Source organism: Fundulus heteroclitus, unplaced genomic scaffold (assembly GCF_011125445.2).
Source record: "Fundulus heteroclitus isolate FHET01 unplaced genomic scaffold, MU-UCD_Fhet_4.1 scaffold_88, whole genome shotgun sequence".
NCBI lineage: Eukaryota > Metazoa > Chordata > Actinopteri > Cyprinodontiformes > Fundulidae > Fundulus > Fundulus heteroclitus.
Genome location: NW_023397340.1, coordinates 996,749 through 1,015,997, shown reverse-complemented (window position 1 = coordinate 1,015,997; position 19,249 = coordinate 996,749). Strand labels below are relative to the sequence as shown.

Here is a 19,249-nt window from a genome sequence, read left to right as displayed (position 1 = left end):
TCACTACACGTATGCTCAGTATGAGGGATTGCTGCAAAGTCAACTACTCGAGGCAACTCTCCATGCTCATCCAGGAGGATGCTTCAAGTCAATGACTACTGACTGGATGCAATCTGATGAGCTTTCTCTGAAAACGTTTTAACCAATTTGAATAATGTACTTTGCTCCATATTGTTTGATGACTAAGATCAATTGGAATGAAGCACCTGATGTTGAATAGGTCGGTATGATTTGATTGCATTACCTTTTTTTTTAAAGTGGCCATGACATGGGCAAATTCGGGTTGTATAAACTGTTATTGTCTTCACCATACCCCGTCTACGGTGAAACACCCTCGGTGGACACAGCTCTTTTTACCCAGTCAGGCGACCCCCACTTACTTATTACCTTGAATGTAGGACGCATAAAAAAGACAAGTATACTTTTAGTTATATTTTATCTACGTAAAGACAGAGAAAAGTTACAGTCACACCAGTGCTAATGGGCTCTTGATCGGCAAGAAGCCCTGATTGCTCATCACACAAACATTATATAGGGATCTAGGTGCACACCCATGCAAGGGCTGTACACATCCAAACTGTGACATCAGCATAGAAACTGTGTCACCTCCGGGGTGGTATCTGATAGATATGTGAAAATCTTTTGGGTCAGGCTATCTAAGTGTGCCATGCAGTTCTGGGAACTGCATGGCACACTTAGATTTCAGCAAAGAAACTCTATAATATCCTTATTAATCAATGATGAGGAATGCAGTGAGTAACATTTTTGAAAAATAAAGTTTTACATTTTTCCCTAATATATACTCCACTAACTTTTCAATAGAGAATTATAATGTCTCTATGAGGAAATTCATGGCAAGATTCTACAAACTGAAGAGTCATTTAAAAATGTATGTGAGTCAGAATTTAGACCAGAAGAATTAGAGACAGTGCTATCTAAATTGCTGTTAAATAAAGCAGGACAAATGGTCTTACATCTAATTTGAAATTTTATATTTTTTTGGAATGATATTAAAAATCTTCTATTTAAGGCTATAAATGCATGTATTCAGAAAAAGAAGTTGAATTCTAGAATGAAAGAGGGTTTAATTACCCTAATTCCCAAATCTGAAAAGGATAAACAAATAATAAATAATCTTAGACCTATTACTTTGTTAAACACAGATTACAAATACTCTCTAGGGCTGTTGCTGCAAGATTAAAAGAAGGGATCTCATAAATAATTAGCAAAACACATTTTTTTAATTGATCAATACAGAACAATATAGAACTTATATTAGATCTGCTTGATTACAGTTACTTATTCAATTTTTTGCAGTACCACACAAAACTTTAGGAATATTATGTGGAGATGGCTCCACACCCGGGGAATCCAATTACCAGCTCTCACTTTAACAGTAATAAAGTTTGGTGTTTATTTTCAGAACTCTAAAGCAGAATTCCTTGTTAATAACTTAGTATTGTTGTTGTTTTGTGTTCACAGATGTAGATTTTTTATTTTATTTTAAGATATATATAAGTTATTGGGTCAAGTTACTGGAAAGGTTTTTGTGAGTGTGCTCAACAGCTTTGTAGTTTGATTAACCAATTTGAGTTGATATAAGCCTCCTTTTTATTTATGTTGCTTTTTTTTTGTTTTTATATTGTTCTATTATATTTGGAATATGCACACCTCAACCTGTAAAATCTAATGGTTTCTCTGTTTTAACATTATTTGCCTCGTATTGTCTCTAAACTGTTTTCTCTACTTGGAAATAAATATCTGCACCATATTATTTAGGTTTGTCAGGGCGGTCACTTAGGTAGACATATAAGGGGACGACTTTAATACGAAATCTGGATTAAATCTATTTTGAAATTCTGAGGTTAAAATTCTCATTGATCTTTGCAGATGTAACAAAAAACAGCCTAAATGGTGTAGGTTATTAAGGAAAATGTAAAAGTCACAACTGGATAATGTAATAGTGGAAGTGTTGATGTGAGTTATAATGCAGGCAGACCTGCTACCTCCTGCTACTGCAGTCTGCAAGGTGAGACTGAAAGGCTTTCATGGTGGTGATGCAGTCAAATGTGACTACTAAAATGCAGCTTAATCAATGATCAGATCCACTTAATGTCTTTGCACTCTTGAACGTATGATTGCAGTGTTACCTTATAGTCTTCAGGGACCTACACTGAATTGAAGGTTTGCCTCCAACCTGAGGGCCTCTTTTTGTTTTCTTAACAGTGACGTGACAACCTATCTTGCTGACGGGGAGGGTGGGGGTGGAGGATAGCGTGTAAAAATTATCTGACGAGCAGCAGACAGGCCCAACGCAAGGGAACGTCGTCGTTCAAATTAGCCAATGGCGTCCTGAGCGAGACGTGTTGCTGCTCTCAAGAGCTGCAGGGGGCGGTCCTGGCCAGTGAGCGCCAGCCTCCCCGAAGCCACTGCGTTTGGTTGCACACAAGCTGCAGTTTCAGTTTGTTTTATTCACCGTTTTGAGTAGCTGAAGTAAAAATAAGGATATTTGTGTTTGGCGAGCGAAACCCAGGACGTTCTTTTGTTTCCACGCGCTTGCTAGGACGGTGGAGCCGCGCGGCAGCCTCGCGCCTATTGGTGTTGTGCAGAGCGGGAATCTTATTTCTTGTACCCCCCCCCCCTCCCCTCCCTGTTCTTTTTCTTCTCCCGTCTCTAACTTCCACAGTATTCCTGCAAAATGTCAAGACCAGTGAGGTAGGTGTGCTCAACGTGTCTTGTACTCTCTCTGTAAGTTGAATAAAGCCACTCGTTATCTAGGCTTCGCAGATAACATGCACGCTCTCCACCATGTTGGCCTTAAAGAGCCGCCAGCGGGTTCGTTTCATGAGGGGGGGAGATAATGGAGGTGTGTTACTGAGGCTTTTCCTGTGTGCACGCTCTCTTTCTAACATGGATCCCAGCGGGGTGGTCTGCTCGCGCGACCCGCCGCTGCGTCGTGTCTGCATGCTGCTGCTTTTCCAGCGGAGCCACGCTGAGCATTGTTGACTCTAAAGTAGGCCGAGCCTGACATTCATCGGCGCCGTTCAGCAATCTCCGGTCGGTTTAACCGGGCCTGGCAATATTTTCCCTCCGTGAGCTGAGAATGAGAATATGGCTACCCATTCATCCAGGGGAGGTTCTAACGCGCAGCCAGTAGCGCGCCCCCTCCCCTCATCATAGTGGGAGAGAGAGAAAAAAAAAATCCCCGGAGTAAGTGGTGGTGGTCGACCTAGGATCTGGTCTTGTTAGCGCGCATGCTGGGCATGTCGGTGCAGCACTCGCCATTGCTATCGCTTTCACGGCTTTTTCGTGCTAAGAGAAATACACCGGCTGATTATGGCGCACGAAAAACGTCGCCGTTGTGTAGGACTGAAAGGGAGGGGGTAAAAAAACGAGCGGGTATATTTTCAGCGCTGTAAATTAACACTGCTGGCTGATGTCACGGGGAGGCGGAGACGAGCAAGAAGTCACCACTCCCCCTCCATCCCCATCCGCCCCTCCAGCGCCAGGTCCCCGCTGTGACGGCAGGGCATTAGGGCTCCCTGCGCTCTTTAATCCAAATTAAAATGCCCTCCAGCTTGATTAGAAGCCAGTTTGTCTCGACAGATTTAAGTCTTCAAATGTTCTTTCCTCTGGAAGCTAAGTCATTTTTTTTTTACTTAGCGGTACTTTTGAATTATAATTTCTTTTTGTCCCAATTCGAAATGTACTGATTCAGCCTTCATTGGTTGATATTCGTTCCAATTTCCTTTCTAGGGGCTACAAGATAGCACGTTTTAAATAGTTTCAGTCAAAATGTTGTCATTTGTAGTCTTTCCCAGTTATAGGAGTTAACAGATTTTTTAAACTGTAGATTTAGTTGTCTTAAAGATAAACAGGCTTATAGTGTCTTCACATGTTTAAAGAAATTAATTTATTTGTATTTGAGTAAAATATTTTTCCTAGGGCAAAATAGAAGCAAATTCATCTGGATTTACAATTTGGATTTTGTTTAAAAACTTACAAAAAATGTATGCCAAGAACAGAGTTGACTCCAACTACCACTGCAAAGAACCTGCTACCACCAAGAGTCATTGACAAGCAGGGCTGTTGCGTAACAAAGTGGCCTTTGAATGTGACATCCAAGCTCGAAGATGCCTCGCCAAAACCCCTTATCCACACACACACACACAACACTGAGACCAGACGCAAATGACGGTAAAATAGCCTTTACATGTTTCATACCGTTTTAATTTTATTTAGGTACTAAATGACACGGTTTTAAGAGGTTTGGTACTGACCAGTTTGTACCCACTGTAGGGACGATTTCAAGGGCTTTTCTATGTTCTGCACAGTCTGCTATAAAGAATGTTGGCTTCAGTAAATAGCTGCTGCTAGGGGTGGGCATCGATTCAAATTTCAAGATTCGATTTGATTCAGATTCTCAAGATTTAGAATTAATTATTTTCGATCTGGTCTTAAATTGGCTTGCTGGTAAAAAAAAAAAAAAGTTTTAGCTGTTAAGTGAATTTCATGACTGTGTACTTATGTAACATATTGATACTAGTATCATATTAACATTTAACAGCAAATTAATAAAATAATGATAGCTAATGGCAGCTGTAAGGACCCTGAATGTTGAGAATTGTTTTCACAAACCGATGCAGGGTAGAAAACGGGACACCAGAGATATCTATAGCTGCTGGCGCCTCAAAGAAATAATTTACTTAAAGGAATCAAATGATCAAAAACTTATCACAACAGAGAAGGAGGCCAGCATTAATGTGCCAACCCTCCATTTAACCTAAGATAAGGAGTGTGTTAGGGGGAGTGTTACTAAAACATATTAGCAACTAGGGCTGGGTATCATCTAGGATGAGTCGATTCGATACAATTTTCGATACATAGCTCACGATACAATACGATTCTCGATATAGCTCACCTTGATTTGATTTGACTCCAATATCGATATTTATTACTTTCAAATGCTCAAAGTCATTCAATCAACAAATCCAGCCAAATATTATATTTATGTTCAATTTATTGAACACTGATATATTAACAGGAAAACAAAGTGCATTTGGTTGAATGCATTTAATGTATCACAGAAACCAAAAACGTACCCAAACGTCTGATTTTAGGGATGAAGTTTAGGCTGCAATAGCGCCCCCTAGGTGTTGGGAGGTATATCGATATTGAAAGCCAGAATATCGGTTTTAAATCATTTAAAAAAAAATCGATATTAATCTTTGTATCGATTTTTATGCACAGCTCTATTAGCAACACTCTAAACCCCACGTTTTCCTGTTTTTGGATTAGTAAAGGCTGTATGGATAAAAGCTGGGTATCGTTAAGAACCTCACGATTTGATTTAAATTCTTTGGATCATGATTTGAGTTGAATTCAGTCTATTTATTTTAATATTGATTTATTTTGTAAAAAAGTACAATTGGAACATTTTTGAAGTGTACCTGTTGTTACATTTTAGATATTTATATTTTATACATATGAACAGCTATAGTATACCAGTGCATGTATTAATATTTTTGAGCAATTAAATATCAGTATAAGGCACAAAAGTGAAAACATGACAGTACTGTATTAACAATAAAGTGCATGTGAACCTAAATTATTCTCTTTTCCTTCTCCAAAACTGGAATAATTCTCAGAATTTTTTAACAATAACACATCTGAAAATAAAGTGTTTGTGCAGTGATACTTTTGAGGAATATGGAGAGCAAAAGTTTTAAAAAGCGTCACAGTCCTCAGTGTTGGACTGGGGTGAAAATGTGGCCCAGGGATTACAGACTGGCCCTCTTTCAACTGCTGCGTCAAAATATATATAAGAAATCTATGTATTTATCAGTTCCAGTGCTAATGTGATGATTTGCATTCTCAGGTGGCCAATATAATACACAGGAACAACATACAGTATACAACCATTAAGGTAAACCAGAACAATGTCACAGTTTCTTTCCTTGCAATAAACTTAACTTGTACCTAACAAAAGAAACAACTGGGAAGCTAATAAACCTCCATTGTTCAGTCTGGGAAACATCTGCAAAAACAGACTATTTTCTGCTACACTGCAATCATCACTTCAGCATTTTTAGCACTTCTGGCTTTGGTTCATCTATAGTAAGAATATTTAAGTGTGTTGCTGCACTTTCCTTCAGGGCTATCTTTTTTTATCTCAACTTTTCTGCGCCACTTCAAGACTGCAGACCCATTTATCGTTGCTTGTAGCATCAGTGATTAACTTGTCATGTAATTCCTCCACAGAGCATTACCTGTCAGAGCCACAGCACCAGGCATCTCTCTGATAAATGCCAGGGCCAAACTGGGAGGTTTATTAACAAAGAGACGTTTTCGATTTGAGTCATATGCGTTACAGAACGTAATTTTCTTTGGCGGGGTTTTATGGGACAAGTTTTTCTGATGTCCGCTGCTCAGTCTTTTGGTCGGCCCGTTAGCGCTCGTTCATGAGGTAAAAGGTCCACTCCGGGGCTGTGAGCAGGGGAGAGATAGAGAAGAGAAGGCGTTTGAGGTACCGTGCTACCACAGAGCATGTTTCATGACTACAGGGCAGAACACGACAGGACCTCCATGGGCTGAGCCACAATTACACTGGGGAAATCCCTGGTAGTCCCAGTATGTAGTATGCCGATGTATTAAAACCACAGCTATATCATTCACTTTATTAACATCCGCGTTGTCTCACCCCGTACAACGCGAATCACTCAAAACTAGTGGTGGCCCGATTACCAGCGTTAAGTACTCGTAAAAGCAATCTGATACTTTGAACCAATACTGATTTTCCTCCTGGGCTGGGCTATGCTGCAACTAAACAGCTCTATACCAAGTAGTGGTGCTATACACTAAGAGGTTGTTTGATGAAAGAAAAGGGAGAGAAGATAACTGAATCTGTAACCAAGTTCATCTCTCTTGATGACCAGTCGTTTTCAGTGGTCAGTTATACTGTTAATAAATTGGTACTTATAGATACCAAATAACTTAAGTACTCAGTATCGGTACTTGGAGTCGGCAAGTATCTAAAGTACTTACACTTGTACTCACTCTGTAAAAAAAAATGGTATCGGGACACCCCTACTCAAAACCGTCGCTCTTGAACTCTGTGGGTAGGGGAACTACCGTACTCTTTGGACTATAAGTCACACTTTCTTTCATAGTTTGGATGGTCCAGCTACTTATAGTCAGGTGTAACATGAACCAAGGAGTAAACATTACCATCTATAGCTGGAAGAGGGATCTCTGGGCTTGTGACAACTACATGTTACCCCTGTACCCCATAGAAAATTAATTGGAACATTAACATATAGACTGAACACATATTTTTATGTTATTTTGCTGTTTCAGCATGCATTTACACAACAAAGCATTGTGTGGTGTAACTCAAGGAGGAGCTTAGAACAACACAGAACCTCTGTCATTGGGCTGTCCGTCAAGCTAATAACAGCTAGCGTTAGCTTATATTGACCAGGAGGTATACAACTTTCCTGATGCACGATCAAGAGCAGAGCAAAAACAGAACTAGAAACGTTCAACTTCTGAAGAAGTTGAAGAAGGCGCCCGCCTGGTGGTGGGCATGACCGTCAAAGGCAAAGCTTCTGAGTTCCTTGGTCGTAGGCTCTCATCGCTTGGGGATTTTAAAATCAAACCTTCTGAGTGAAAAGGATTTGTCTTCCATCAAAACCTGCCGACCGGGAAAACTTTGCGTCTGCAGAGCTGCAAACTGCGTATTTCGATCTGAGACGCAGCTAATGAGCTAATTGGCAACAGCCGACAGTCAACGTTTCCCATTCATTTGCTACGGTAGTCCTAAACCACTACTGACATAATACACTTTTTGGCCACAAGCGTCATTTTGGGGGCGTTGTTTCCACTTCTTTTCGTAGAGCCGTTTTTAATAGAAAGAAGAAAAGGTAAAAACGGTCCAAACAAAAGGTCGTAACGTTTACATTTGTAACCTCTGCCTTACATAAACACTAGAATTAAATCTTAATAAATAAAAGTATAGACAATTATTTCAGTAACTCAATTCAGTAAGTGAAATACACTATATACAGGAGTTGGACAACGAAACTGAAACACCTCTCATTTTAATGTGGGAGGTTTCATGGTTAATTGGACCAGCCTGGTGGCCAATTATCATTAATTGCACATTGAACCAATAAGAGCAGAGTGTGAAGGTCCAATTAGCAGGGTAACAGCACAGTTTTGCTCAAAATATTGCAATGCACACAACATTATGGGTGACATGGGTGAGTTCAAAGGAGGACAAATTGTTGGTGCACATCTTGCTGAATGTGTCAAAACTTTCTTCAATTAACAAAAAAACAAAACTGAAGTAATAATATTTGGACCAATAGAGGAGAGATCAAAAGTTAGCACACAGCTTCAGTCGCTTCAGCTAGGAACCACTAATCAGGCCCGAAACCTGGGAGTAGTGATGGACTCAGACCTGAACCTCCAAAAGCATTTACAGACAGTGACAAGGTCGGCTTTCTATCACCTGAAGAACATTTCCAGGATTAAAGGACTGATGTCTCAGCAGGATCTGGAAAAACTAATCCATGCGTTTATATTTAGTAGAATTGATTATTGCAACGGTGTTTTCACAGGTCTGCCTAAAAAGTGGATCAGACAGCTGCAGCTGATCCAGAACGCTGCTGCCCGCGTCCTCACTAAGACTAAGAACGTAGAACACATCACCCCAGTTCTAAAGTCCTTACACTGGCTCCCTGTATCTCAGAGAATAGACTTTAAAATACTTCTGTTAGTCTATAAATCCCTAAATGGCTTAGCACCTAAATACATTACAGACTTGTTATCAGTGTATCAACTTTCCAGACCACTCAGGTCTTCTGGCTCCAGCCTGCTTACCTAGAACCAGAACTAAACAAGGAGAAGCAGCATTTAGTTCCTATGCTCCGCTTATCTGGAACAAACTTCCAGAAAACTGTAAAAGTGCGGAAAGCCTGAGTTCTTTTAAATCAAGATTAAAAACACATTTGTTTACAATTGCCTTTGACTGTTCTAGTTAAGCTGTTATACTGTTTTTAATGTTCTTCTTTATTTCTACATTCTATCACTTGCTTTTATTCTATTTTCTATCTACATTTTATTCCTACTTGCGTTTATTTTGCTATATTTTAATCATGTAAAGCACTTTGTATTGTCTCTGTATTGAATTGTGCTATATAAATAAATTTCCCTTGCCTTGCCTTGCATCTGTGACCAAGACAGCAAGTGTTTGTGATGTATCAAGAGCCACGGTGTCCAGGGTAATGTGGACGAACCACATCCAACAGGATTAACTGTTGACGCACGAGGAAGCTGTCTGAAAGGGATGTTCGGGTGCTAACCCGGATTGTATCCAAAAAACATAAAACCACATAACTCTACTTATAACTAACTTTCTGAAATATAAACTAAAGGTCACCAATCAGTTCTAAAACATCTTTAGATGAACTCTTGTTGAGCCGTGGAGTATGGAGGACCAAGTCTTCCATATTTAAAAATAAATACAGAAATAAATAAATGCTCAATAAATAAATATGCATACAATTATGTGCCACCAAAAATACAATGCACAAATAAATGTAGATAGAAAATGAATTATACAGTGAGACAAAATGTATATATTTCCTTTAATTAGCCACTTTATTTATTAATTACTTATTTTTTTAAGTATTTATTTATGTGCATGTTATAATATTTTTGTCTGTTTTATTCTTTCTTTGTATCATTATGCAAATGAGGGGGGCTGTGTCTTAAGGGCTCAACTTCTTCCCATTGGTTGGTTAGCATTTTACTGCGTCGGTCAAATCTACATGGCCTTTCCCCGACATGAAGCATTGTTTAATAATAACTCAGCAGGCAGACGTTCAGTGGCCGACCTCTTACGGGAAGCTGCTAATAGACTGGAAGAATTAGAATGCTGTACATTTGGGATCTGAAATGTTTTTCGGTGGTTTCAGATTCGGCTTTCCAGATCAATAACTCATCGGCGGATGATTTATTCTACAAAACAGACACCTCTCTGCAACCACCGCAAGGCAGACACTGAGCTACAACCGTAGTTTCCTCAAAACGAGTCCGTGGGCCAGAATCTGTGGGGTGTCTCCTTAAGAAGTTTCGTATGAACTGTCAGACGGCAACTTTCTTGCACTTAGATAAGTTGCTACACATAGCAGTGATCTCAAAACACCAATAATCCCACGTTTTCACTTGCACATTAATAAGTTATTGCTGATAAAAAATCTAAACTGTTGCGCTCCGGTCCGAGAGGTCACGTGATTCGATTTTTGCTGCTCAGCCAATCAGATCGCTGTATTGTCAGCTGAGTGCGTTCAATGTGTAAGGTGTTGTAAACATTTGTTTCCAGACGAAGAAAGCCCAATAATAGTATTTTCTGGCGCCAGTTGGCAAAGATCTTGATGGCAAGGAAAAAGAAATAGCCCAGACCATCCATCATCCATTTTCTAACACGTTTATCCCTGGATATATAATGTGGCAGGCTGACCCCGATATTTTTTGTATCCCCTTGTAACTTCTTCATTTAAAGAGCTAACAGCTTCAAATTTTCAGCAGGTGCTTGTTGTTATAAGAGATGTTTATATGCCAAAAATCTAGAATGTGGGATACTGCTAATCCATTTTGGAAGGGGATACATATATGCTCAGCATGATAGTCTGTTTCCAGCATACATTTCTTGGCTGACTTTGTGCAAGATGAGGACAGCATTACTTAAAAATCCAAAGATTGGGGCCTGCTCTGATGGTGTACGGGTATATATATATATATATATATATATATATATATATATATATATATATATATATATATATATATATATATATATATATATATATATATATATATATATCCTCTCATAACCCCTTTCCTTTCAGCCTACTTTGAAAAAATTAGCCAATAGAGCCTCTAAATTCCAGTAAAAATGCAAGGATCAATTCTCACAACCTAAGGATAGCAGTTTAACTTATGAATATGAAGCTTCGTGCATGCTCAGTATGAGGGATTGCTGCAAAGCCATCAACAATGCAGACGACTGTCCACTGTGGCTCTACTCTCATACAGGAGGAGTGAATGCTGCTTGGAGAGACTTGATGCAACCTGCTGGGTTTCCTTAGAGAGGAAAACTTTCAGACCAACCTGTCTGGTCAGCACATATAACAATGGGGTACCGCGCGCGAGCTATTTTTAGAAACACAACGTCACGATGACGTCACATCACGTGGTACGCAGTGGGGCAAACTCCGGAAAGCCGCCGCTGTTTCGTTTTAAAAGAGACGTGCGTTAGCCTTGGTTTTACTCGGTAAACGACTGCTTTTTCCAAATCTAAGACCATTGTTTTTAAACATTGTTGCTATGGAACGTGCAACAGCGACTCGAGGTACGCTGATCGGCCACATATGAAGGATGTTTTCTTCAAGACTGCCAAGGAGAAATGTGTACGCTTGGAACACCGGGGCGGTCGGCCTACACAACAGTTCAACCCGGAAAAAGTTACCAAATTCACGTACATATGTAGCAAGCATTTTGTCGGAGGAAAGGGCCCAACCGAAGAACATCCTGACCCAATTCCAGCGACATCAAGTCAAGGTAAGAGTATTTTGGTGGCCGACATGTTAATAAAGTAGCGCCTGCTACCATGACAGAATATAGGCTATCATGGTAGCAGGCGCTAACATGATAGCCTGCTACCAGGCTTACTCAAAAACATTTCAAATGAGACAAACATTAAACATATACCCATTCCTGGACGGTGATCGCAAACAACAAAAAAAAAAAAAAAAAAAACGGCCGACGCTGCCATGATCGCCGCGCAGGAAAAAAAACAAAGCTTACCGTTCATCAACTCGGCCAGTTTTCCAGTCTTTTTAAGCCCTCGAACCTCAAGCCATCGAACCTCAAGCCATCGTTTGAGCTGAAGGTTGGTGTGTTCTTCGACAGTGCGGCCAGTAATCCGTGTGCCTGGGACATCGTCTTGGGAAAGTTTAACGGCTGTAAAGTCGGTCATATCCGTTATCCGTGCGTTCTCTCCTGTATGCGTTCTCTCCTGTATGCCCTACCTAAGCGGCAAAAGGGGCGTTGCTCTTGAGACGGTGACGTCACGTGCGCGGTACCGCATTGGCTGCAGTGTTTGAAATCAATAAAACTTTTAATGTGAAGTCCAAATATTTTTTAAACATCCTATTCTAATAAAATTGTAATATATATATATTTTGAAACTCCTCATATACTGTTTTTTTTTTAAAGCGACACATCTTGTTTTCTTAATATGGTTCTTGGCTGAATTAAAATATCATTAGATCTGATCATTTTGGCAGTAACTTTATTCTGTGTTCATTTGATCACACTTGGAATCAGCTTTATGTAATCCATTCATGCGGGTCTATCCACACAACAAAAACGAACAAGTAGACAGCTGTGATGGACTCAGGAAGGTGGGTTTTTAGTTTCAGCAGACAGACATGCAACAATCTAATGACATAAAGCTAATACTTTCGTGACACATCTGGAGATGACCACAGAGCCGTTTACTTTATCAGAACGTGTTATACTGAGTGATCAGTCTAGTTTTAACCGACAGCAATCCCTTACGATCGTACTAACAAGTGTTACGTTTTCAATTTTAACCCATTAACTGAAAGATAATGTAAAGGCACTATTCCTATATTTCGCTAAGAGAAATAAAACATCTTGATTTTCACGCCGAATTGGCTGGAAATGAGGCCGAGTTTACTGCGTTCAGCAAGCTGAATGCGCGCTCCCGACGCAGGGGATACAAATCCTGGCGGGGATACCTAGTTTGGCACGACAACTGTCGCCAGCTTACCTCAAGTTCTTTCTGTAAAACTGGCAGACCGTAGTAGTCATGTTTCCTCAGCCATGTCTTTCTCCAAATACGTCGTCGCCTTTTCTTTTTAGGGCTTTCTGCACACAAAATTGCACATATTGCCAAAGCAGCGCGTTTCTCTCCGGTAATGTTTACAGTAGCCATCGACACTTCCGTCTTCTCCTTCTTCTTCTTCATCTTCTTCTTCTACAGTATGAGCACTCCAGTCACGTCCGAGCGTTGCGCCGTACACAGATCGTGAGCGGTGAACTTTTAAACCCGCGGTTCCGTCGCACAGTTTGAGATGTATATAAGCACCACGGCTGAAAAACTCGTACAGTGTATGCCTGGCTTAACACACTTACCATAACAGCTCCGCATCACCGTTTATGACAACGAACTTCCACTTCTTCTTCTGTTTTAAAAGTGATGCGCCCTTCTTCTTCTTCGTGTTTTAATGGATGCTGACCACATCCAAAAGGATCATTACCGCCCCTCTAGGTGTGCGCTCTGTTCCTCATCTTTATATTATCAGCAGCGCAACCAGCTACCGTAACACCTGTTAAATGTATCACTGTTATAGCTCGGAAGGTCCACTAACTCATGTATGCTATAGCGCAGCAACGCGGTGCAGTTTTGAAAGAAAAGATACCCAGTGTGGTGTTAGCTTTAGCCTAGCACGCACCCCCCTCCGCGGTTCACAGGCTTTGTTGACGTTCTGGTCGCCGGCTGAGTTGCACTTCCGCCCGGCTGGGAGAAGTCGGCAGGATCCAGTGTTCTGGAGATCTCTAGGATGACGGGAATATCGGCGATAATAAATGTATCACTGTTATTGCTCCGAAGGTCCAGAAATTCATGTGTGCTATTGCGCAGTAACGCGGTGCAGTTTTGGAAGAAAAAGTCCGGTCAAAAATAGATTAAAAAAAACTTCAGGAAAACTGTTGTTTTTTTATATGAGACGGTGCAGAGCTGAAAAGTCCATATTGCGGCTGCTAATGAGCAGTAGTTCTTGCTGTTGCAATTATTTTCATCATTCATTTATATCAGTTGTGCAAATTATTTATTTGTTACTTGTAAAAAAAAATATATATATATATATATATATTGGGTACCCCCGGCGGGTTGCGAACCTGCGACCTTTGGTGCACCAGCCCAACACCTAAACCACTGTACCAAAAAAAAGTGTCATGCTGAGCTCTGCATTATGGAGAGGTCAACTGTATCTAGGAAGTAGTTTTGAGAAGTGATTTTTGGTTAATTTTGTCACCACGTTAACTTTAAATGGCGTCAAGTACAAAAAGCCCACTTCACGGCGTCGAGACGAACGTTTTGATATATAGTTTGTGGGGGTAGACCCTACGGTTCGGCCTGTATTAACGGTGACGGAAGAAAAATAAGGAATAAAGAAACCCTTATTAGGTGCATAGCATAAGGCCTCCGCCATGCATTTTCAATGCATAGGCGGGCGCCTAATAAAGAAATCCTTATTAGGTGCATAACATAAGGCCTCCGCCATGCATTTTCAATGCATAGGCGGGCGCCTAATAATAATAAAGAAACCCTTATTAGGTGCATAGCATAAGGCCTCCGCCATGCATTTTCAATGCATAGGCGGGCACCTAATAATAAAGAAATCCTTATTGGGTGCATAGCATAAGGCCTCCGCCATGCATTTTCAATGCATAGGCGGGCGCCTAATAATAAAGAAATCCTTATTGGGTGCATAACATAAGGCCTCCGCCATGCATTTTCAATGCATAGGCGGGCGCCTAATAAAGAAATCCTTATTAGGTGCATAACATAAGGCCTCCGCCATGCATTTTCAATGCATAGGCGGGCGCCTAATAAAAGCAAGTTGGAATAAAATGTAGAAAATAAACATTATAAACAAAATAAAACATGGGAAAATAGAAACTAAAAGCAAATATTAAAAACAGTTGGATTAAAAAAGTTTAACTAGTGATGTTTCAGTAAAACAGTTTAACTAGAACAGTCAAAGGCAATCCTAAACAAATGTTTTAATCTTGATTTAAAAGAACTCAGGCTTTCCACACTTTTACAGTTTCCTTTGTTCCAGATAAATTTGGGTGCTAAGCAGTGACGGACTGGACGGTCTGGCATTTGGGCAGATGCCAGAAGGGCAGCGGGCCCTCGTGGGCCGTTTGGGCTGGCTAATCACGAGGCGGCATGATCGTCGGGTGTGCGCCGCCCTTTCACCCTGTTCATTGTAGGCCTACATTATCTCTCGGCCCACTAATAAGTCAAGTGCCAAAACTTGGTTCAGTTTTTATGCATATTAAAGTTGGAGTTCAACACCAACCTACAAACTTGTGTGTTATTTCCGTCATGTGAAGTTATATCTCTGTGTTGCGGGCACGTGCACACGCGTGCCTGCGCATCCCCATGTGGGCCGCTGGTTGGTGAAAATGCCAGGGCCGTTTTTTAATCCCAGTCCGTCACTGGTGCTAAATCATTCAGGGATTTATAGACTAGCAGAAGGATTTTAAAGTCTATTCTCTGAGATACAGGGAGCCAGTGTAAAGACTTTAGAACTGGGGTGATGTTCTCTACTTTCTTAGTGATGACGCAGGTAGCAACGTTCTGGATTAACTGAAGCTGCCTGATCCACATTTTAGGCAGACTCGTGAAACCACTGTTGCAGTTATCAATTCTACTAAAAATAAACGCAAGGATTATTTTTTCCAGATCCTGCTGAGACATCAGTCCTTTAATCCTTGAAATGTTCTTTAGGTGATAAGCCAACCTTGTAATTGTCTGTAGATGCTTTTGGAGGTTCAGGTCTGAGTCCATCATTACTCCCAGATTTCATATCTGATCAGTGGTTTCTAGCTGAAGCGACTGAAGCTGTGTGCTAACTTTTGATCTCTCCTCTATTGGTCCAAAATGATTACTTGAGTTTTGTTTTTATTCAGTTGAAGAAAATTTTGGCACATCCATGCATTGATTTTTTTTTTTCTAAGCATGTACTCAGTGCTTGAATGGGTTCACAGTCACCTGGTGACATGGGGATGTAGAGCTGTGTGTCTTCTGCATAGTTATTGTACCTGATGTTGTGGTTGTTTATGAGCTGAGCTAGAGGGAGCATGTAGATATTGAATAGGAGGGGACCCAGGATGGACTCTTGGGGAACCCGGCATGTGATTTCTGTCATCTCTGAAGTAAAGTTACCTACTGACAAAGTCCCTGTCCTTTTAAGTAAGACTTAAACCAGTCGAGTGCTGTTCCAGAAAGACAGACCCAGTTTTCCAGGCGCTCTCACAGAATGGAGTAATCAACGGTATCAAATGCTGCACTGAGGTCCAATACTACCAGCACAGTGGTTCTTCCACAGTCTGCATTTATATGGATGTCATTAAACACCTTGATGAGGGCGGTCTCCGTACTGTGGTGAGCACGGAAACCTGACTGGAAAACGTCAAAGCAGCTGGTCATTGTTAAGTTATTTAATTGTTGAAACACAGCTTTTTCAATAATCTTACTGATAAAGGGGAGGTTTGAGATGGGCCTGTAGTTCTGCAGAAGTAGTTTGTCCAAATTGTTCTTTTCCAGCAGTGGTTTGATAATTGCTGTTTTTAGGGACTGGGGGAAAACACCTGACAGAAGGGACGAGTTTATTATCTGAGTCAAATCAGACGCTATGAAAGGCAAATTTGTAGTTTGTCTGAATTGTCAAGACAACATTTTGTCAAGATAAGTTCTACTTGGAGAATGCTTTGGTACTGAACTTGACATGGATGTACAGGCTGATCCTCTAATCTTTAGGATTTCCTCAGTAAAGAAGTTAACAAATTCATTACTTCTAGTGGAGTGGAGTTCAGAAGCCACGGACACAGGAGGATTTGTTAACCTGTCGACCGTGGCAAATAAGGCACGAGTATTGTTAATGTTTTTGTTTTGTTTTTGATCTCAGAGAAGAAAGATTCCCTTGCATTTTTCAGTTTTAAGTTATATCTGTAAAGTCTCTCTTTATAGATGTTATAGTGAACCTGGAGACTAGTCTTTCTCCACCTACTTTTAGCTTTTCGACACTCCCTTTTTTCACTTAGCACTTCTCCACTGATATTTTTTCTTCCTGGAAACAACCTTCACGTTAACTGGAGTGATGCAGTCAATGACATCTGAGACTTTAGACTGAAAGTTATCTACTAGCTCAGGGGTTCTCAACCTTTTGCAAGCTGGGCCCCCCCAAAGCTGGTTCGTTGCAGTTGGGGCCCCAGTGCCCCCGCCCAGATCCCCCATCCCCCCGCCCCGCTCTACCTTGCATAGATAGATAGATAGATAGATAGATAGATAGCCCTAGGCTATTATTTTTAGGCCCACATTATTATTATTACCATCATCAGTAGCGGTAGGTAGGCCTATTATCATTTCTAGGCTATTGTTATAATTGGCAGTAGCACCAGACTTCTAATGTGAGCTTGCAGGCATTATTATTATTATTATTATGAGTAGTATAGGCCTATCACCATTACTAGGCTATTGCTATATAATTGTGAGGTTACATGCTTTTTTTTGTTATTATTATTATTATTATTATTATTATTATTATTATTATTATTATTATTATTATTATTATTATCATCAGTAGGCCTATCATCATTACTAGGCTATTGCTATAATTGGCAGTAGCACCAGACTTCTAATGTGAGCTTGCAGGCATTATTATTATTATTACTATTATTATTATTATTATTATTATTATTATGAGTAATAATAATTGAACTTTATTGATCTCACGCTGGAGAAATTCACTTCTGCATCTTAACCCATCCCCTTGGGGAGCAGTGGGCTGCCACTGTGCAGCGCCTGGGGAGCAATCAGGGGTTAAGGGTCTTGCTCAGGGACCCAGAGTGGCAGTCTGCGGGATTTGAACTCAGAACCTCTGGGAGCAAAGCTCTGTGCTCTAACCACTAGGCCACCACTAGTAGTATATGCCTATCATTATTACAAGGCTATTGCTATATAATTATGAGGTTACATGCTTTATTGTTATTGTTATTATTATTATCATTATTATTATCATCAGTTGGCCTATTATCATTACTAGTCTAACTCTTGGACTGAACGTATTTTTTGCCAGATGCATTCAAATAGTCACCAGAGTAAAGAAATGTATATTATATGTGAATTATGTGCGCCGTTTGGAAGTAATTTTGATAAAACTTGCTGTATAAGCGAAAGAGCACGAACGTTCTGCATTCGGGTTGTTCCGGAATGCGACGTCACAAACAGAACTAGTACCGTGCATCAGCCTGCAAATACTACGTCTTTTGCTACCGATTTGTTCAATTTTATTAATAACTCTTACTCTACGTACAAAAAAATAAATTAAAAAAATGTCTGATACATCTTCAAACTCCACCTCAAGCATCGGCGACTCAGATAAGGAATATATATACGAAGAAACAGAGTTTGAACAAGGTGAACCTGAGGAGACTATATCTAACGCTGCCCAAGACATAGAGCCCATGCTCCATTGTAAGTACCCCTCACAATCCTCGCTTGTGAAGTGTGAATTGCAACAAAAACACTTTTGTCACTGCTGGCAATCCAGTCCTTTTGCGTTTCTTTTACGAATGTATCCCATTTCTTTCGGACCTTTTAATCATTCGGCCAAGTATGTAGCGCTACTTTCTGGCCGGCACTAGACCGCGGTGAAGTTGGCTTGACATGGACATTCAAGCTCCGCGGCGTCAGCGGAGCACTCTTGAGAAACAAAAATCAAATCAGATTTTTTGACGGTCCCACCGCGTATGGGAGAAGGGAGCAGCTGAGAGACGTCCATCCATCCATTTTCTGACCCGCTTAATCCCTCATGGGGTCGCGGGGGTTGCTGGTGTCTATGTCCCGATATAAAATAATTCTTAGCTGTCCAGTGGGTTCATGGTTCCATGCTCTCTCATGTGTATTGCCTGCCGTGTTTATAAGGCAGCTAAGCTACTAGCTATGTCGCCGTACAAGCCTTGGCCAGCATTTCACAGACTCCCTCCGTCCCTTCAGGCTTTTGCTGTATAAATCTGGCAATATGATACCATCAACCATCAACTTACTCTTAAAACGATCTTGTGATACGTTATCTAAAGAAGAAAAATATGCCGAGAACTCGTCAGCTTCCTTCCTGTCCGGCGCGCATGCGCGAAAAACCCGGATGAAAACCGCTTATCACCTGCATTTGCGCTCACTATCGACGAAACAATCAAATTTGTTCAAAACTTTTTTTTAAAAATCAGTCCAAACACATTTTAATTTTTATTCAGGAGTTATGTATATACAAAACTTTAACTTTTTATGAAAGTAGTTTAGTGATAAAAAAAAAGTGCAAATTTTTTTTTTCCAGTTTTTTTCCACTCCCATCCTGTAGCCTAC

At 40.5% G+C, this 19,249-nt stretch overlaps 1 protein-coding gene across 2 annotated transcripts in view; it reads left to right on the top strand.

Annotated features, from left to right (window-relative positions):
* The first annotated feature begins 2,400 nt into the window (after positions 1-2,400).
* The window catches only part of nucks1a (nuclear casein kinase and cyclin-dependent kinase substrate 1a), a 36,391-nt gene continuing 19,542 nt past the window's right edge, over positions 2,401-19,249 (top strand). Inside the window, exon 1 of one of the 2 annotated variants that reach the window (XM_021314541.2) lies at positions 2,401-2,715. In XM_021314541.2, the coding sequence (XP_021170216.1) occupies positions 2,699-2,715 (17 nt within the window). In that variant the 5' untranslated portion in view covers positions 2,401-2,698. The remainder of the gene's footprint in view (positions 2,716-19,249) is intronic. The other variant, XM_012859012.3, reaches the window with a different exon arrangement.